We start from the raw sequence: 21,602 nt of genomic DNA on the forward strand, positions 1-21,602 counted from the left end.
CTTCTTTGTAAAGCACTTTGATATTTACTGATGAAATATAGTATATAAGAGCTAGAGATTATTAATTTAACTCAGGATTAGGTCCATTTATGTCAATGGGATTATTTGTACAAGTAAAGAAAATCACGTATTTAAATATTTGAAGGAACAAGGCCTTAGGTAATAGCCCCCTCCCCTCACTTTGAAGTTAAGGAGAGTTTTGCCTGAGTTAGGATGGCTGAATCCTGTAATCACTCCAGATTATGAATTATATACTCATTTCATTTCTTTCGAGTGGAATAGCACTTAACAACCCCAGTACAAAAAGCCCTTAGGTGCCCTAACAAGTAACTGATTTTGCAATCATCAGCCATAACCAGATAATATTTGTAGTGCCTAGGGCACTCCAGCCAGGATCGAGGCCCCATTGTGTCAGGTGCTGTACAATTGCATAGTGAGAGACAATCCCTGCCCCCAAGTGCTGACAATCTTTTATTTAATTATTTTCACTCCTGCCACCCGCACAGTTGACAGAGAAGAGGCCGAGTGCAGAGCAGAGGAGACTCCAGGATGCCCTAGTAAACCGTGTGTAACTAGTAGGTGTAACAGGGAATGCCCTTCCTTGGTGCTATTCTCCAGGTCAAAGCCTGCAGCTGGCAAACTACAACTCCCATAATTCCACTCGCCTTCAGCTGCCCCATTGGTCTCCCTGCTCATCCACTCGCAAGAGTCCTGGAGCCCTCCCTCCAGCTGTCTTCTCTCTCACTGGGCCGCCGCAGGCTTGACTGGCGGGGCTGGCACCAACCGCAGCAGGCCCATGCTTGAGCGGCGGGGGCGGGGTGGAGGGAAGCCTTGGGAAAGGCTCCGTGCCAGCGTAGAGGAAAAAGTGCCACGACTCCACAGAGGCGGCGAGCGGCGGAGGGGTGTTGGGGGGCTTTGGGCATCGGACGGGGCGAGGGCAGCAGGGCGCATCACACAGCCAGAGGCGCTGTCTCCTCCAGCCTGGGCGTTGCATTGGCAGCTGCAGAGCTTGGAAGGGGGCGTCTCGTTGCACCGGGGCGAGAGAGCGAAGTCTGAGGCTCCAAGTCAGGTAGGAAACTCGAACCCCCAAAGCCATCCTCCCCTTCACCCCTGCTTGCAGCGGTAAGGGCTTGAGAGCCCGGGATCTCAGCCTGCCAGCGCCAGCCTTCCGAACTCGGGGGCGCTCCGCGTTCCATGGAACCCGGGTCAGCGTTCCATGGGGTCCCCCAGCGTTCCAAAGAGTTCCTCGTCAGCGTTCCAAAGAACGCCGGGCCGGGACACCCCACAGCGGCGGCTACAGCGAAGTGGGACAGAATCAAAACTGGTGGGGTGTGTGTGTGGTGGCGCAGAGGGTAGCGATACCTCTTGGAAATCCTAGATCTAATGGGGGAACCCCTCCCCGGCTCACACTACGCGCCTACCCAGCAGCATCCCTCTCCCCCCGGTAGCGAGTGCTCCGTTTCCCCTGGGAAGCGCCGGGTGAAGTTGTGTGGCTCCGGCCACGTTCACAGCTGGAGCAGGAAAGGGTTACATGGCAGGAGCGCACACAGCTGACGTTGCTTGACTGGAAGTCTCCAGGGGATTTAAATGCCTCCTGGAAGCCTTAAGCCAGGGCTGGATAATTGCGTGGAGCCAGGGACCGGTTTGGCGTGAGATCCGCTGCGAGGCGGCCCCTGGACTGCGATCCTTTTGGAGGAGGTGGCTAGAAAGGTGGGCACTGGGGCGGCTTCAGGCTTTGCAGGGACGTCACGAACTGCGGCTTCGTGCCCCAACTCCGTGTGTACGCCTCTCCCTGGCCTGGGGCGCCGGGGGGCAGGCTGCAGGGGGAGAAGGGGATTAAAACGTGGCGGGGGAGTTTGCAGAACAATTTAAGGCGGAGTTTTCGCCTCCCCGGGGCGATCCGTGCCCTGTCTGCCGAGCCGCCGCTCACTCCGCTTTCATAAGCGGATCGGTTTGCAGCTAGCTCGCGGGGGGGGGGTGTCCCTTCCGGATGAATGGGACCGCGCTGTGCCAGAGGCGGTGCGGAGTGACGACGTGTTCAATCGGGGAGGAGGGGCGCTTACCACTGCCCCGGACCCAGGGCACAGCGGACGGAGCCCGCTCCATCGCCAGTGCCTGTTTCCTCCTCTGCTGTTCAGAGCCCACGTCCCCAGTCCCTTCGCTTCAGCGCTTGCGAAGCGGGGCGGGGGCGGCTAGCCATGAGCTCGGCCCGCTCCCTGAAAGTGCTCGGGGACTCCCCGATCGCCGCCCCCGCGTGTCCCTCGCCTGCAGCCGCTGGCAACCCCTTCCACGATCGCTCGTGGAAGCTGCTGCCGGCTTCCGGATGGATTAGTGGCCGAGCTCTGGCCGCTGCTCTCCCTTGGTGCAAGCACAAGGCTGCACCAAATAAAGACCGAAGTGTTCCCTTCGGGGAAACTGAGGAACGTCTGCATTTCCCTCCGCCAGAAGCTTAACGGAGGGGGGGATAAAAGTAATATTTGCTTAACAAACGGGTTAGCTACAGATGTGGATTGTACTTCTGTGTAGCCTCTGTTGTAGCTGGTCTTATGAAATCCTGGAGCGGTAAAAGTTTTCTCTTTATCTGGCTTAGGGTGACCAGATGTCCCGATTTTATAGAGACAGTCCTGATTTTTGGGTCTTTTTCTTATATAGGCTCTTATTACCCCACCCTCTGTCCCGATTTTTCACACTTGCTCTCTGGTCACCCTATCTGGCGTACCCAAGAAGGAGTCACCCCTGGACACAGAGCTGTGGTAGCTGGGAGGCTGTCTCTGAAATAGCTTGTCCTCCGAGCTAACTTTCTCTCCCCACTGAAACAGTCATGGCAAACTTTTAACAATCCCATCTGCTGCAAATATTTGAAACAAATTCCTTTGACCATAGTAGGAGCTGATCTGGTGAAATCCTGTAATCTGATTAAATACAGTTACAAGAGGTCACAACCATGACAGGATTTTTTTTTTAAGGGAACAAAGGCTTTCAGCTGTGTTAACCCATAAAACGAGCCATTGACTGGTGCAGAATTAAATGATAGCAATACAGCACAGAGAGGGTACTAGAGATGTGAAAACCAGTAAGAACAGAGAAATTCTACAGAGTGATTCTGTAATTGACTGTATGACCAGTCAAGCTTGCCTGCATGTTGTCAGTTGAATGATTGGGACCTAGAGGACAGAGCACTGGACTGAGACTCAGATCTGTGTTCTGTTCCTGCTCTAAACTCCTGGCCTGCTGGGTGACCTTGGGCAAGCTGTGTCACTTTTCTGCCTCAGTTTCCCCATCTGTAAAATGGGGATACTGATACTGACTTCCTTTGTAAAGTGCTTTGAGAAAAGTGCAATAGAAAAGCTAGGTATTAGATGCAACCAATGCATCTGGAGTTGTGTAGAAGAAGAACCAGATATCTACAGGAAGGAACAAAGCTCTAATGATGGCCTTGAGAGAGAAAGAGTGAGTATAGGAAGGTACCCATGAGCTTGCAGTGAGAGGTCTTTTTGGGTTGGGTATACATAATGTAGAAACAGAATAATAGTCTTGTGCCAAGTAGCTCTGATGGGACTGCCTCTGGAGTATGGCATTGTTCTTGAATAAAGTGGCCAGAACTGATCTCCGATCACATCAGAACAACAAAATAAATAAGACAGGTAGAAGAGACACAAAGGTAGCATAAATCTTTCATAACACCTTCTTACTTGAAATACTCTGTAGTCACCTGAAGCTACAAATGCTTGAAGGCCCTAGCCATTAAGAAGGGAGATGTATATTGGAAGACTTCAGCAGACTATCGCAAACTTTTTAACAATAGCTGCTGGAGGATTCCTTCCAAGGGAAGATGTGACAGTTCCACTGTTCGGTATCCTTAACACTAGAATAGTGTTTTTCAACTTGTGGATCCCTGAGAATCTGCAGACTATGCCTAAGATTTCCAAAGTGCTCCGCACCTCCATTCAAAATGTTTTAGGGACCTGCAAATGAAAAAAGGTGGAAAACCACTGCACAAGACCATGCACGGCACTGCCAAATGTGTCGTAGGGGAAGTATCCTGCCTTGACAGAGAGGAGTCTAGAGATCTAATTCTCTTTGTGAACCTCAACTTCCATAGTTATCCTAAGTCTAAACTTACTTAGTAACATGATTTGTATTGATATTAGCTTTACAAAGACCGTAGCTCTTTAAAGAGAACGATCAGGAAAAGCTACGGTCATTGTAACATCTAGAAAATAACACGAGTACATCTTGCTGGAGCAAACGCAGTGAAGAGAATGAAGGGAGCGATCATCTCTTTTTTACAAAAATAACCCTTTGGAAATTGAATTCCAGACTGTTTCCTTGCCAAAAATCATTTACTTATGAGAGCGGAGGGGCTGCTTCTGAGGTCTGACATTGAAACGCTACCTTTTTTGGGGGTGTGGGATAAAATTTCAAGGACGCTAAAAATGTGCTAAAAATAGGCAACATTTTAAGACCCTAACAGGGGCCTGTTAGACTCCTTTTAGTAAAAGCTGCAAAAATATACCGGGGGGGAAAAATAAAGTGTAAAACTACCACTACACAGCTGCAGTTGCCTCGCTTTTGCGGTGGCTCGTTAAAAGTGCCTACACAAGCTTAAGTAACTTATAACTGTAATACGTGGGTGGGGTCTCTTGTGTGAAAGGTCACTGCATCTTATTGCCAATACTGAACAATATTAAATGCCTCTTTGGAGTGTTAATATGTAAAAATGGAGCGGATCCGAGAGAGGTGTATACTTCTCTCCTCCTTAAGCCATGGCAGCATCTTCCTTCCAGAAGTGTGTGCAGTGGGGTAAGGCTCTGTCAGAGGTATCAGCTGTGCATTAACAAACCCCTCCAGCGTCCCTTTCTGGCTTATGATGTTGCCAGAATCCCTTGAAAGTTTCTGTTTGCAGGATCAGGTTCACGCTCTCTTTGCAGAGGCCCAGTGATGTTAATGAGAGTAAAGACTAGTGCTAGAGTAACTGCCCTTTTGAATACTCCAGGTTTGAGTTTTTTAAACCATATTATTGCCTCCTGTTTGGAAGGATGAGACAGTCTTTTAGGATACCAAAGAAGCAGCACGCTCAGTGTAAGGTTTGGATGGTCTGTCAGCATCCACCTCCATGGATGTGTGTGAAATACGCTTTTTAACCTGTTTGAGGTGGCTCCGTCAGCCAAAGGCGGCTCTGTTGCCTGCAGTCATGCATGGCTGTGGAGCTGGACAGAGAGTGACTCCAGTTCACTTGGTAGCTCAAGTGTAACTTCTTTTTTCTCCTTGTGTACTTTAACTTCAAAAGCCTTTGGGGGAAGAGAGGGGGGCCTTCTCTGGCAACTGATGGTGAGAATAAAACGAAGTATGGAGGGTGTGATCAGTGAGACGTGACTTTCTCTGCAATAAATACCCTCCCTCCACCCATTGTGCAAGCTTTTAAATGTGGGGGTTTTTAATTGACAAGGTTAGGGGCTTCCATTTTAAAAACTAGTGGGTGGAGGGGGGCTCCCCATTAGAGTGGCGTTGGAGTTCAGTAGCACTTTTAACTTCTACATCAAGTGTAGCTGTTTTCTTGTCCCGGAGTTGTTGGCTTTCTTAATAACTGTTGTCCTGCTATTTCAAACTAACTTTTTATGCACCTATTCTCCACAGGTGTTAATTGAACTACTCATAATTAACAACTACCAGTGTGAGTAAAGTTCTGCAGGATCGGGTCTTAGTTTGCCATTCTATTGGAATTTACTTCTTGATTTTTAAACTTTGCCTTCTGTTCTGCTAAAATCATCCCTGATTGTCATGCTGCTAAACACCGCAGTAAATCAGCTTGGGAGACTCCTCCTGGGATTCCTTTTGTGTCTTTCACTTTCTGGTGTCACTAGAACTGTTTGTGAATTATGGCGCCATCTTTGATATTACAAAACGGCTCCTTCATCTCTGGCATTGTTGCATTAATCCAAGGTTACCATGCTGTGATACCAGATACTGCATCCACTCACACTCTAACTACAGGAAATAGCTGCAATATCACAGATACTGCTCTGAGGTAGTTGGTGATCCCTTATGAAAGTCAGTTACTCCTGGAAACCTACATCATTCGGTATTAAGGAGCCATCGAGCCTGAGTTTTTAATGATGACCACATTGCTGTAGGTATCTTTGGAAAGGCAAAGACAACTCTTCCAAATAATTATGCACAGTTCTTAGGTTAAGCACATGAAGTCACTGTAGTCAGGTTGCTTAGAGTAAACTTCTGGTGCCTTTCCTTATGTCCTAAAAACTTGATGGTTCACTAGGGATGGCAGGATTCCTTCACTAAATTACATGGAGTCCTCCTTCTTTCAGAAACTCTTAAGGGCGTAGTGCACATGTTTAACACTAACTCCTTTTATATTAAAATCATCTCCTTTTTCATAACTAAAAATCGTACCTGCTAGTCTTGTTCTCGTTCAGGCAAAGCTTTTCTTTGCACTAAAACAGAACAATTTTTGTGGGTATACGAGACAATACACACACAAAAAAAACCTTCCCAAGAAGAAAATCTATATGTGAAATTCTCTCTTTGTGTGGCCGTGATCTTGGGCTGAATTTATAAGCATTTTGGGAAAAAGTTATATGTAGCTGTAATTTTGTGTGGTGAATGTGAAACTAACCCCTTAAAAATCCACCATCGGATCTGCCCAACTAAACTACCTTGGTGACATACGTTCTCCCTCTTCTCCAGACAAATACTTTAATATTAAACAAAGTAAACATGTCTCTTAAGGAGCTTAGAAGTCCCCTTTATGGCTCAAATTGTTATGTGAAAGAAAAACTTTAAGTTTATGCTGTTTGAGAGAATCTTAAGGTTGCCTGACTAAGCACAAGTCAGGAAATAACATAGTACCCACGATTTTAACTGTGCCACTTGTTTATGCATTGCAATATAGTCTTAATTATGCATTCTCATCCTAACTACTCAAATACACTACGATATCATGCAGTTTTGTTTAGCTGCAGATGTAACATCAACTTTAATGGTCATAATAATGCAGTATATCTGTACTGACTCAGGGCCAGGTCTTGCAAAGTCTTACCCAAATTATCCTACACGGTTATGTCTACACTTGCAATAAAAACCCTGTGGCAACGAGTCTCGGAGCCTGGGCCAACTGACTCGGGCTCATGTGGGTCTGGCTGTGGGGCTGTAAAATGGCAGTGTAGGCGTTTGGACTCAGCCTGGAGCCTGGGCTCCCAGACTCTCCTTCCTTGTCCAAGCCTGAGCGTCTACAGGATAACTTTACAGTCCCACAGCATGAACCAGAGTCCGCTGACCTGGTCCGGCTGTATTTAATACAGTGTAGACGTGCATTTGAGTTGCGTTTAAGTCCATGCTGAACTCTCTGCAGGACTTAGGCCCTTTGAGTTAGTGTGCTGGAGAGGACAAACCTTAAGGCTGGCTGTTGCCTAGTGATTATTAAAAATGCCTTATTTCTGTCTTCTCAAGAAACTGGTCTGCCCTCCTTTGAGTACGATTGAGGGAATGAGGCTCTCTGTGTAGCTCAGCTAGACGAGTGTAGTTGTCATATATGTTGTTGTTGAGCTAGTGAGTAGCAGCTTCCTAATTAAGGTTGCCTATGATTAGCTGGAAGCAGGAGTAAAATGTATTTTTTTTCCCCTTAAGCGCTATAGCAGGGGTTCTCAAACCGGGGTGGCCAAGGCTGGTGTTAGACTTGCTGGGGCCTAGGGCCGAGGCTGAAGCCAAAGACCGAGCCCCAGGCCAAAGCCCCTGGGAAGGGGGCCTAAGGTTATGTGTCTCCTGCCCAGGGCAGAAGCCCTTGGGCTTCAGCTGTCGCCCCCAGGGTGGCAGGGCTGGGGTGGGTTTGGGCTTTGGTCCCCGCTCTAGGAGTTGTGTAGTAATATTTGTTGTCAGCAGGGCCTGTGCTATCATTAAGGCAAACTAGGTGGTTGCCTAGGGTGCCAAGATTTGGGGGCACCCTGTGGCAGCTCTCCCGCCCCCTGCCCTGAGGCACCCCCCCCACGACAGCTCCCCGGCCCAGCTCACCTCTGCTACGCCCCTCCCCAAGCGCATGATTGCCGCTCCACTTCTCCCGCCTCCCAGGCATGCGGCGCCAATCAGCTGTTTGCACGGCTCCCCGGGCCGGGGGGAGTGGGGAGCTGCTGCAGAGGGGTGGGAGGTGTCTCAAGGCAGGCAGGGTAGCTGCCGCAGGGCTCCCCACCCCAGCTCACCTCTGCTACGCCCCCTCCCTGAGCACGCCGTCGCTGCTCCACTTCTCCCACCTCCTAGGCTTGCGGCGCCAAACAGCTGATTGGCACTGCAAGCCTGGGAGGCAGGCAAAGTGGAACGGCGACCGCGTGCTTGGGGAGTGGGCGTAGGAACGCTGTAAAACAAAACAAAAAAAAAATTGGGGGCACCGCTTTTTGGTGCTGCCAAATCTTGGCGCCCTAGGCAACTGCCTAGTTTGCCTTAATGGTAGCACCGGCCCTGGCAGTAAGATGTTCTTGCCCTCAAGAGTTTACAACCTAAATAGAAAAGACAAAGGGTGGGAGAGGAAACTGAGTCACGGGATGTGGAAGTGACTTGCCTGGGGTCACCCAGCAGGTCACTAGCAGAACTGGGGAAGGAATCTGGGTCTTCAGAGTCTCAGGGCAGAGCCTTATCAACCCTGTGTTGGAGGCAGTGTCATTACTCCTAAACTTGTCACTGGCAAATCTAAATCTATCACTGGTGGCTGATAGATGTGGGAATGGATTGGTGACCTACTCTTAAGAACCCAACGTTCCTAGCCCTTATGGGTGAGAGAAGAGATCCTGTTTTCTTCTCAGCCACGAAGGTTAGAAATACAGCTTCATACTGATTTCAGAGTATTCATTAGCCAACAAATTATAGATGCTGATGAAGTGGCGGTGCCAATTGTGCTGAAGTTAGACGTGACTTGTAGTGTTTAATTTCACAACTCTCCCAATAAATAACCTTAAATAATCTGTACCGTGGACCTTGCTGCAACCTAGACTGATGTTCCCAGACGGGAATTCCTCCAGCTGGTACTCTAAGGTCTTTGGGCTCGTCCAGCTTCACGTGAGATTTTCTGAGAACCAGGCAGAGGAAGCTGGAATATTGGTTTAAAGCTTTCTCCTCTGGGCATCTGTACCTCTCTAGAAGGAGCTCTGAACTCTGATTCTGTAGCCCCCCTTCTGCCCCCATATCATTTAATCCAGTGTTTCTCAAACTGGGGTCGCCGCTTGTGTAGGGAAAGCCCTTGGCGGGCTGGGATGGTTTGTTTACCTGCCCCGTCCGCAGGTCCGGCCGATCGCGGCTCCTGCTGGCCGTGGTTCGCCGCTCCAGGCCAATGGGAGCTGCGGGAAGGGCGGCCAGGACGTCCCTCGGCCCGCGCCGCTTCCAGCAGCTCCCATTGGCCCCGAGCAGCGAACCGCAGCCAGTGGGAGCCGCGATCGGCCAAACCTGTGGACGGGGCAGGTAAACAAACTGGCCCCGCCCGCCAGGGGCTTTCCCTACACAAGCGGAGACCCCAGTTTGAGAAACACTGATCTAATCCCTCTCTCCAGCCTTGGATCCTCTGCCTCCATATCTGCACATACACCTCTACCCCGATATAACATGGTTCTTGCGAGCCAAAAAATCTTATGGCATTATAGGTGAAACCGCATTATATCGGGGTAGCGGCGGCAGGGCTATGATTGTGATTTAAAGGGCCCAGGGCTCCCTGCAGTGGCCAGAGCTCCGAGCCCTTTAAAGTGCTGCCTGAGCCCTGGGGTAGCGGCGGCAGGGCTCCAGCGGTCATTTAAAGAGCCCCGGGCTCCGGCCGCTGTCAGGAGCCCAGGGCCCTTTTAAATCTCCTCCCGAGCCCCGCTGCCGGATATAACGCGGTAAAGCAGCCCCGCCCCCCAGAGTGCTGCTTTATCGCATTATATCTGAATTCGTGTTATATCGGGTTGCGTTATATCGGGGTAGAGGTGTATCTTAAAAAAACCAACAACAACCAGGCCTGGGTTTATGGTGGTTCAGGTGTGCTTTCTTAACACACATACTGGAAAAGCAGGGAAAATCATAGCTGCAACATTGCCATTCTGTCTAACACAGTTGGTTCAACAGTGCTGTGTGTCCTGAGGGAAGACAAAGAACTGAAAATCATGCCACAACACACGCAATGCTGCTTCATGTAATGATCACTTGGAATAGTAACATTTAAATCATACCCTACGTTGGTGTTTGACAAAGATGAGTTGCCACCCGAGAGCTTTTCAGCGCAGTCGCAGGCTGCGTGCTTGACTAAACGCTACGTAAATGCATTTTTAGGAATACGCCTTGATGATAAGAAACTCGCCGATGTCCATTTTACTGATGCCGTAGCACTAGTTGTCACCTCAGTGGATGACCTAGTTGCGGCTCTTGGAGAGCTCAGCAACAAAAGTTGGCCTGAATATTAATTGTGGTAAAGCCGTAACTTGTCCGGCTGTGGAATTTGAATATGCTGCAGGTTCTAGCATCATAGTGGGCGACCACCCAGTCGAGATTGTCGGTGATTTCACCTACATCAGCTTGGTTGGGCAGCATCAAGAAATAACTTGAAGCCTGCGCTTCAAAAGTGTCGGCAGTAATGGGGCACTTCCATTAAGAACGTCTCTTGCAAACGATGAGTAAAGAGATGAAGCTGAAGACACTTAATGCTTTGGTGGTCAATATTCTGACCTATGGGTCTAAAAAGTTGGACACTATTCAGATAAAGCATCTCCAAATGATTGGAAACATCAAATGGTACAAATTCAAGTGAAATGAAGAGCTCCATTTTCTAAGTAAACAGATCCTGCTCTTTCAGTCATCCAGTGCTTGCCTACCAACTTCCCTGGGAGAATCATCTTCTGCTTTGACCAAATTAAAACTGGATGGAAAAGAACTCCTCCCCTGCCCCCAAAAGACCTAAAACACAATGGCTGTATGGTGTCAATAGACAACTGTCCCTCACAGACCTCTGACTTTTTGTAACATGCCAGTTTTGGTTCAGGACAGAACATCTTGGAGATGCATAATGCATTCGATAGCCTCTACGGTAACCAGCCGACCACATGAGACCTGACCAATTCACTGGATGGGAAAAGACTGCCAAGTTGACTAAATAAATTAAAATTAAGTATTTTTTAAAATCATAATGTAAATATCTAGTAACCATATTATCTATGCAACACAGTACTAAACAATAGGGTGGATTGATTTTAAACCAGCAAGGAGGAAACCTTGACTGAAATAATTGATTTTAATCTTGTTTTGCCCTTTTTAGTTATTTTCATTCTCATTGGTTTGTTTGATAAATATTTGGTCTATTCACAACCAGATATATCCTTTACACTAAATTTGTTGCTACTGTTTGCTACATGTGTGATACACTATTTCCATGCACGTTTATTTAAGCAGTTTAACATACTCAGATTTTTTGGTTAGATATTGGTGGATGGTGCACTCTTTTACTAGTTTATTTGGTTTGGGTCAAGCTGTACTTGAATGGGAATTGGAATTGAATTAAAAATGTACCAAAACATTTTAAAATTTGTTTTTATTAGTTAAATAAAAACGACCTTAAATGTGCTGGGTACATATGAAGAAAATGAGTGTATCAAAACATATTTTGCATTTAAAACTGGCTTATTAAATACAGGAAATATTAGCTGTGGTTAGTGAATTGATTGGATTTTTTTTTGGCGCATGAGCCAGATTTTTCTGTTATTTGGGCACCTAAAGATGCAGACAGATGCTTTAGGAGTGGTTTCAGAAGCTCCTTTTTGCATCATTAGGTGCCTGAATACTTTTTTGAAAATTCGTGTCCTTCAGGGTTTTTTAGAATTTTAGTAGATCTCATTGTGACGTTGCACTCTATAATGTTTTATGGAAATATGCTTATGAGTGTGAATATGATGTAACTGGAATATGCTTTATGCAAAAGATCTCTTGTCCGGTATCATTGTCACACTGCATGGGGAACGTCCTTTTCTCTCCCTCTGGCGTGACCTTACATATGCTGTGTGGACAAGATCATGCAGGTGCAGGCAGAGCAGCAGGTTCTCCGTGCGGTGGGACCTCACATGGACTGTGCGTGTGAAGTTTACAGGGGCATGCAGTCAGGAGTGGGCCCATGCTGTTCCCAGATGTACTGGAATGTCCGTTATTCTGGGGTTGTGGCAGTGGCCACCCTAATCAGTGTAGCCTGTAGACACGTTGGTAATGCTATATAGTGAATCAAACTGAAAGTGATTCAGGGACTGGAAAACTGTGGCCAGTTCTGATGTCAGCGCTTCAGAAAGGATCTTGAAAAGAGCTGCAAGAATGACTCGTGGTCTGGAAAACATGACTTTTTATGAGACTTCAGAAGCTCCATTATCTGTAGCTGATTCCAGAGAGCGTTAAGAGGTGACTTGCCCGTGGCCTACAAGTACTGGGGGAGGGAGGGGAAAGATATTTTTGATAACAGAGGGCTCTGTAACCTACCAGAAAAAGGCGCAGTGAGATGCAGTGGCTGGAAACTGAAGCTAGACATTTCTAACCTGAATTTAAGTTGCACATTTTTAACAGTGAAGGTAATTAACCGTCGGAACAACTTACTTAGGTAGGGTTGCCAGTTTTGGCTGGACATATTTCCTGGAGGTTTCATCACATGACATAATCTTTAAAGCAGTGGTGCCCAAACTTTTCCTGTCGTGACCCCCTCCCCCCATACCAGTAATGGAATCTGTCAGCGCGCCCCCTCTATCCCTGCATTACTGTACAGTTGGTTCAGCAGAGGAGCTTGGGCAGAACTGGGGATGCGGGAGGAACTGGGACTGAAGGTGGAGCTGGCCTGGGGGTGGAGAGGGAATGTGGGCTGGGGTTGAAGCTGGGGGCAGAGCGGGGCTAGGTGGTGCTCCCTTCCCGCCCCCCTCTGGGGGCTGGCCTGAGCTCTGCCGCACCACCCCCCAAATGTTCCTCCAGTTTGGGGACCACTCCTTTAAAGATTCATCTTTAATTCCTAGGCCAATCTTGAAGGGTGGGCAGCGATGGATGAAGTATGGGTGAAGGATGGATTCTCCATCGCTTGCAGTCTTTAAATCAAAGCTGGTAATCGTTCTGATATACGTGCTGTCGGCTAATCGGAAGTGTGGGCTGGCTGCAAGAACCGCTGGGTGAGGTTAGGTGACCTGTGCTTTGCAGGGAGGTCTGAGTAGATGATCCGAATGGTCCCTTCTGGCTTTAGTTGTGAGTTGCAGTGTGTGTCTTGGCTCTTGCTGTACGCTGAGGGCACGGCTGAATTGACAGCGAGTGTGGGGTGAGAGTTGTGCTGGCTGTGGGCTCACTGGTGTCACGTGTGACCGTTGCCTTAACTTACCATTTATTGCCTTTCAGGGCTTATATCTCGAGAAATACACTTGAGCAACCTTGCTTCTAAGTGTGTCTGTGTAATTGCCACTGTGCTCAGGCAACACAATGTAGTGCAGGCTCCACACCATGCAGCTGTGAACAGCATGCTCTCCCTCCCCCCGGGATCTAGTGTGTGTGTGTGTGTGTGGGGGGGGAATCCCCCACAGCCTAGGGGGCATCTGCAGAGACAGGATTGGCAGCTTTGCGTGAACTGGCCCTGGCTTCTGCTTTCGAATGTTGTAGCCCGATGGATTACAGCGGAGGGAGTCGGCCAGGAGGCTGCAACTCCTGGAGTAGGCGGGAAGCAGTCCTGCATGCTGCATAGACAGCCTCTCTAACTTGTGTTTATAGCCCCAGTAACTGAAACGCCGACCTGCTGCTATTGGAATAAGTGCTAGAGACATTGAATAAACTAGCACGCTGGGGCAAGGGGTGTTGATGCGTCCCTTATTTAAAAAAAAAAAAAAAGATTGGGCTGGGGAGAGGTGTAATTATGTACTTACTCGCTACACTGATACTGACTTGGACTCTTAATACATTCAGTGGGTGTTGTACCCGAGCCCACTTATCCACTGACGCTTTAAAAACTCCTGCACCCCAATCTGGGTCTGTGCTGGTTATGTGATATGCATCTATCTCGTGAACCTTGTAACCAATACTTGTAACTTCTCATAATTTGAGCCTGACCCCAGATGTACAGTACCTTCCTTCTTAACTTTAACTTTAATAAAATCAAGAATACAGGCTGGGGTCTCTGCTTTGCACTGCTAGATTTGGTTAGTTTAGCAGTCAAATGTATGTAATTATCTTCATGCAGTTTCATGCCTGGAGACTGGCTGTGTACCCACACAGAAAACATGGGCTCGAATAACTGGGACTTGCACTTTTATTTTGTGTCTAATACAGGTCTCGAGCATCAGATCATAATTAAAGGCCTGGCTCTAATGTGTATAGTGAGGATTACATACTGCTGCAGAGAATAATTCTTGTTGTAGGTTATTAATACCCACTCGGCTGTAACAGGGAACATGCGAAGAAGTCTCGACATTGGCTTGTTCTCTTGTAACGTACATGTGTTAAGGGCTATAACAAAGAGGACAGTGATCAATTGTTCTCCATGTCCCCTGAAGGTAGGACAGGAAGAAAATGGTTTAAATTTAAGCAAGGGAGATTGAGATTAGATAATAAATTTTCCTTCACTATAAGGATAGTTAAGCTATGGACCAGGTTTCTAAGGGAGGTTGTGGAATCTGCATCTTTGGAAGTTTTTTAAGAAATAGGCTGGACAAACACCTGTCAGGGATAACCTGGGTATAGTTGGTAATGCCTCAGCAGGGGTGTGTGGTGGAATGGGTTAGATGGCCTCCTGAAGTCCCCTCTAGCCCTACACTTCTGTGATTCTGTATACCAATAAGGTAGCATTCTATTGCTAAAGGATGGTGCGAAAAACTTTACCTCATTGCAAATGGGTATTTCCCTTTAGCATCTAAAATGCTGAACATGTTTCTGGGTTCACTAGTCCTGGAAGGGAAGGAATACAAGACTCTTGATGGCTCATGTCCTGGTTTTATCCTACTATATGTGCACTTGGACATTGTGTAATGAATGAACTTCTTTAAAACCTCTAGATCCGTTGGCTGACTTTAGCCTAAGAAATCAACTCGTTTAAGCTGTTCTTCACCACATCTTTTCCAGTCTGACACACACTTAGTTTTGTAGCTTGCTGGGACATGGATTTTCTTCTGCATTTTGTACAGTGCTTAGAATAACGGGGCCTCACCCTTTGGTGGCTATGCAACAAAAACAAGTGTTACTTACGCACACGTGTACCCCCCTCCCCACCTCCACCGCAACAGATCTGGTGCTGGGAAGCTGTATCTTAGCACTAACTCTTGTCCTTGTGTCTTGCAGGCAGAGAGAAATAAGCCAGGATGGATTTGTACGATCCTCAGACGCTGGGTGTTATGGTCTTTGGTGGTTTCATGGTGATTTCAGCTATTGGGATCTTCCTGGTGTCCACCTTCTCCATGAAGGAGACCTCTTACGAGGAAGCCCTGGCTAAGCAACGCAAGGAGCTCGAGAGAACCCAGCAGCACAAAGTGGAGAAGAAAAAGAAAGAGAAACCTGTGGAGAAGAAAGGAAAGGCCAAGAAAAAAGAGGAGAAACCGAATGGGAAAATACCTGAGCAGGAGCTGGTTCCAGACGTGACTGACGCTCCCAAGGAAGTAGACCCTGAACCTGTTGCGGTGTCCGAGCCAGTGATCATTGAGTCTCCTATTCTGGCGGTTTCGGCTCCCCCTCAGGAGAAAGAGAAACCTGCCCCGTCACCTAAGGACAAGAAGAAGAAGGAAAAGAAGGTGGCCAAGGTTGAGCCAGCTCCCCCCCTTGTTACTTCTCCGTCAGTCGCTGTCTCAAAAGCTTCTCCAGTCTTGGAGGTAGCTGCCAAAGAAGTGCCTATTGTGGCAGTCCCACCGGTCGGCGCGCTACAAAGTGCTCCTGTAGTTAATTCTGTTGCTGTCAAAAAAGCAGAAGCTCTGGTAACCCAAGAAGAGCCAAAGCATGACGGAGCTGCCAGGAAGAAGGCTGTGGCCAAGAAGAAGAGTGAGCTGAGTAAGTATTTGACTCCTGCAAGCCTCCTTACGGTATGTCACCAGAGGTGCTATGTGGTGGGGAAACTGAGCATTGGTATGTCATGTGAGGAGCAGAGGGGGAACGCTCCCTTTCTCTGCAGTTAACTTGCCAGGAGGCTGTTATTGAAGGGCTGATTACGTGTGTGTGGCTCTTGTTAGACTGGGAAAGCCTCAGTGGCTTGGGTTCCTCTCTGTGAAACTTGACCACAGCCTTAATTTCTTGATTCAGTGCCTTTTTTTTTTTTTTTTTTTTTTAAATTTAGGATTTTTTGCTGGGTGTTTTTTTGTGCTTGGGGCTGGGGTATCCCCCCCCCCCCCCCCCCATTTATTTGGACAGGTGAGGTTTTGCAGCCTGTAGTGTGCAGGAGGTCAGACTAGATGATCACGATGGTCCCTTCTGGCCTTAAAGTCTATGAGTCTATTTCCTTGGTTCTGAATACCTGAGTCTGACCGCTTAAGTCATGTAGATATTTGTAATATGCTCATCACAGGTACCTGAACACCTTGCAAAACTGCACGAATGCAGAACGAGCGGTTGAGGGGTAGATTTGTATTCTCTCTTCTACCTGTCCCAGGAAAGGGGGAGATCCCTGCTTAGACATTGTGCCATCTTGGAAGAAGCAAGCATGAACGTAGAGAGCACGCATGGATTGCTTCTTACTAATCCTCATAAGGGACGGGTGGCTGTTGAATTTTTATCTTGAAGGTGATCGGGCTGGTTGGTTGTCAAACTCTGTCATGAAAGCAATCCTACTAAGGTGGGCCTGCCCATGCAAAGGCTGAGAACTGCTAGCAGACTGCTATACATAGCTAAAGAAGGAACACCTTATCCTTCTGTATCCAGAAAACAAGCTGATTGGGTTTAGTCTTGGAGGACTAATGTTTTGCATTTGATAACTGTTCAGAAACTGCTACAGTGCACCGCAGGAACTCCTCCTCCAATTAAACTGTAACTAGAGGGAACCAAAGCATGAGTATGCTTTGGAGAGGCAGGAATTTAGAACTTCTTTAAATTCTTATTGGCTGGCTTCTTTGCCTTCAGATTATTTTGATGTCCACTGAGAGAATGGAGGATACGGCACATGCACAGCATAACAGTTTTGCTGTTGGAATCTTAACGTTCACGCTTCCCAACTTCCTCTTAAAACCTAAGAATGACACTTCATTCTGAAACGTCTGCTAGTCGTAGGCTTATCTGTAAATCCACTGGGAGGGCGAAAAGCACTTTGTGTTTGAGCAGTGGGTTTTTTTTGAAAATTTTAATACTATTACAAAGGCATCTCTCTTTCTTACACTGGGCGCCTTGACACAAGTTAGTGTCCCTTTATTCCTGTGCAATCAGTTAACTTTCCTGGCTTATGTAGGCTTTTTCCTCTCTTGCGGCAACACAGTAGGGGACAAATTTCTCAGCAGAGACTGTTTCCCCAAGGTGGGCTAACAGGCTAACCCACAGAAGCCTCCGTTTCTAATGGCTACATCTGTGCCTTGTGCAAATGGAAACACCGAAGCGCTCTCTTTAAATGGAAGCCCGGGATATTGCAGATGGCGGCGGTGACCGCAAGATTTGTGACCTAGTGTCCATGTTGTTTTCCTACCCCAACAAAGTAGCAGCGTGTCAGGTGCTTAAATCTCCTGCATATAAACTACGTGGACGTCTGCGGCTGGGAGGGGCAACCTCACTGGGCAGAAAGTACGCACCAGTAACACACATGTTGTCACTCAACTATAGCTCAAAACCTTGGCAGATGTCCACTGAGCAAACTCAAATGTGACCTTCACCTCCTACTCCAGTACTCGAATTCATCTCCTTCCTGGTCCACTGGACTGTCTTGCCAAGCATAATTTCTTCAGCTAGCTTTTGCTGTAACCCTATTATGTACAGATGCGGTAAGGCTCGACTACTTGAAAAACATCTTCCCAGTCTCCTCCTCTTCCACTCCCCAAAAATCTTCCTGTGAAATGGATTTTGCCCAAAGCATATTTCCACCCCAGAATGCCAGGTACAGCTGAGGCATGGAGGCGTTCGTCTGCAAAGACCAATGCTCCTGAAAGCTGGTTCCATGTGAGAAGTGTGTGGTTACTGCAAAGCGGGTGCCTGCTAAGAGGTCCCATTTTTGGAGAACAGAATGTAGCTTGTCTGACCCACAGTAAATATGGGACCTGATCCAAAGTCCACTGACGTCGAGGGGGAAGACTCCCAATGACTTGCAAAACTGCCTCCTAAACCTAGCAGCCCTGCGGTTGGTGCGCCATATAGTGACCTCTCGGTATAGAAGGAGCAGCCGTTTCATGACCTCATGTCAAAGCTGAGAATGGTGCTTTGGCTACGGTTAGCAGTTGGGTGTTTTTACTTGGCGTAAGTACCTGCACTGAGCGGCCCATATCTGGACTAAGAGGCACTGAGTAACCTTCAAGGTGTATGTTGTGGATCTACCTCCTTTAGGGAAGAGATAGCAAAACTGTCACGTGACGGATCAGGACCTCGGTGTTCGGAAGCAGGAAGTGCACTAGCTTTTGTACTACCATCCCTTTGATCTCTTTAACTGTGGACAAAGACCCAGTGAATTGCTGTCTCCGTTAACTCAATGGGAGTCTTGCCATGGACTTGAACTAGGGCCATGTTTTCACCCCTTGTGTGTAGTGCATTTCTGCCCCCTTCTTCCTTACCCATGAGTTCCAACAAAACCTGAGCACGTTACCATGCATCTAGATCCTTTATCATTAGAACAGTGAGACAACGGAAGGTGCAGTGTGCCTCTGCACCTGCAAATGTCAGACGCAGGGGGTAGGTTTAAAGCTAGCCCTGTTATCCTGGAGGATCCACAAACTCCCAAGTTTCAAACCCGGATCAGCGTTCCTGTGTGGTAGTGCCGCTGAATGCCCACCGGGGTTTGAAAAGTTCTTGGCTTCTTAATGTTAAGTATTTAATGCCTAAACAAAAACACAGTTCATCTGGTATTAAGCTTAGTCATTTTTGGAGGGCTGTAACATTTCCCTAACTCTGGCAGAAGAATGTCTGGCTATTTTGAAACCCCGCCACAGCTCTCCATAATGTCAGGGCCCCTACCTAAAAGCAAATAGCTAGAATCCATTTCTTTGGGTGGGGGGACTACCAGTGACTGTCCATCCTTGTTCTCCCCATGCCCCAAGAAAATGCAGATTTTGGAGTGTGCTTGTCCCCTGCCTTAAAACTGAAAATGGAACAAAACCACTATTTTAAGCTCCGGATGCTTGCTAGAAGTAGTAGCAGCTAGTAAGCGGATCCACACCGAGAGGAGATGGACACCTTTCTTCCCCATGCCTTGTTGAAGAAGAATTCTGCCCGGTGCCAACTAGACATGACACAGACCGCGAAAGAGTTGGAAGTGGCCAGAGGTTCACTGACTGCTGCCTCGTTGGCTGTGAAGCAAAGTAGGGAGGATCAAGAACTGCCACATCTTTCGCTTCTCTCGGTGCAATGGGAAGACCAGGCGTTACAGGCTTTGGATGGCTATTTTTAATATATGGAGATATACCTATCTCATAGAACTGGAAGGGACCCTTGAGTCCAGCCCCCTGCCTTCACTAGCAGGACCAAGTACTGATTTTTGCCCCAGATCCCTAAGTGGCCCCCTCAAGGATTGAACTCACAACCCTGGATTTAGCAGGCCAATGCTCAAACCACTGAGCTATCCCTCCCCCCATCTGCATCTAGCCCCCCAGTCCGAGCCAGGCGAATTTTTGATTATTTTTAGATAAACTCAAGTAGCTGAGATGGGGAAATGGAAGGAGGATGGCCCAGTGGTAGTGCACTAGCCTAAGTTTTAAGACTTGGGTTCAAATCCCTGCTCTGCCACAGGGTTCTTGTGTAACCTTGGGCAAATCACTTAAGCCTGGTCTCGCTGCAGCTCTCCTAAGGTGGGTGGCCTGTTTATTTCTTTGCTCCTGGTGGGGCTGGGTTCTCCTGAGCACTGCTCTCTGCCCCGAGGGGTGATCTCTGAAGCAGCCCTGCTTCTTGCCAGCACGGCCCTCTTGCCCCAGCTGCACTGAACTCCGACAGGAGGGCTCACGGGGAAAGAGCGTGACCAGGATGGAGAAGACCTGCTCCTGCCAGTGCTTGGGCAGCTCACGCTTCAGGAGCAAGAGGAGAGGAGCACAGGGAATGGCCGGGCCAGGCTGGCCTGGGTATTGCCTGTTCTCTGGCTGCTTCCCATCCTCTCTCTCCCCACCATTGTCAACACTTGTCCCCTCCTGCTCAAATTCTCCCCCCATTGACTGATCTCTTTTTCCCCCCCCCACATCCCGATCTGTTTAACCCTGCCCCTGTGGTAGGGTTGCCACCTCTGAAGTACAAAACCAGGGGCATGATCCCGGGCCCCTAAAGTGAGACAGCTGGTAGCATGTACTGAGCACCGGGCAGATCTGAGGGTGTGAGGCCTTTGAGGTGCAGGAGGTCAGATCATGATGGTCCCTTCTGAGATGGAGATTTCCCAGGACAGTGGCCTCAGAAAAGGGACGAGCCCAGTGGCAGCCCTACCCTGCAGGCAGCTCTGTGGCCTGCTTTGCCCTCCCGCCTCTTTTCCCCCCCCCCCCATTACCCATCTGGGCCCAACACCACTTTTTCGTGGGGGGTGGGGGAAGAAAGCTCCTCCCCCCATACACTGATCTGGGCTGGGACTCCCTGGGGCAGGGGGTCTCCTGGACTGGCTGGGGCTGATTTGGGGGTCTTGGTGGGTTGTAGGGCCTGCTCCCAGACCAACACTAGCTTTCTTGTTCCTCCCTCTCCCACCCTCGCTGCTGGGCAGAGGGGGGCGGGCGGGCTCCCTGCTTTTTGCTCTCCCATCTTCTCAAGTCCTTGCTGGGCTGCAGGGTCTCCTGGGGGGCCTAATGAGCCACCCAGCTTCTCCTCCCCCTCCCCCGCCAGGAGAAACGGTGTCCCCCGAGGCGAACTTGTCCTCCGGCTTTAAAACACCAAGAAAGGCAGGGAAGGTAGTAAAGTTTGGAGCCTCTTGCGTCTAGGCTGCCACTGGGGATCTGTGCCTGGTGTCTAAGTGACCTCAGTGAAATGGGTAGTTGGCCTCGTCCCATGAACACGTGTCCCTGTTGTACCAACTAGCGTTCCTACTGGCGTGCTCACAGAAATCCTGTTGCCCTCACAACTGCTTACCTCTCAGTCCCAGAGCATTGTAACTGCATGTGCTTTATTCTGGCCTGGCAGATATGTGGCTGAAGCTAACTTTGACCTTTTGTGTCAGGTGCCCGGTTGATTTAGATGACGAGACACCGTGTTTGCATGACTTCAAACAGCCACTGTTCACCTTCTCTGTAGGCTTGAGAGGAGATTGTGTCTGGCATGAGGCTCACCCTTTGGCTAGTGCTCTCCAGAATTTCTTTTTTAAAAAACCCCGAAGCTATTGGCATGCAGTTACTGTAGTTCTGCAGTCCCTCCCTTATAAAAGGCTTCTGGGCTGTGACATAATTTTGCTGCTATTTAACACTTCGATCCCAAGCTGTTTGCTGCCGTGCTCCTGTATAAAGAAACAGTCTCAAATCCTTTTCCAGCAAGGCTAGTGGTGTTATTCTAATGCTTAGAGAAAGCACTTAGTT

At 48.4% G+C, this 21,602-nt stretch overlaps 1 protein-coding gene across 2 annotated transcripts in view; it reads left to right on the forward strand.

Moving 5' to 3' along the window:
- The first annotated feature begins 860 nt into the window (after window positions 1-860).
- The window catches only part of RRBP1 (ribosome binding protein 1), a 54,612-nt gene continuing 33,870 nt past the window's right edge, over window positions 861-21,602 (forward strand). The window contains exons 1-2 of one of the 2 annotated variants that reach the window (XM_034764070.1): window positions 861-1,069; window positions 15,298-15,996. In XM_034764070.1, the coding sequence (XP_034619961.1) occupies window positions 15,318-15,996 (679 nt within the window). In that variant the 5' untranslated portion in view covers window positions 861-1,069; window positions 15,298-15,317. The remainder of the gene's footprint in view (window positions 1,070-15,297; window positions 15,997-21,602) is intronic. The other variant, XM_034764069.1, reaches the window with a different exon arrangement.

The sequence above is a fragment of the Trachemys scripta genome, chromosome 3 (genome assembly GCF_013100865.1).
Source record: "Trachemys scripta elegans isolate TJP31775 chromosome 3, CAS_Tse_1.0, whole genome shotgun sequence".
Taxonomy (NCBI): domain Eukaryota; kingdom Metazoa; phylum Chordata; order Testudines; family Emydidae; genus Trachemys; species Trachemys scripta.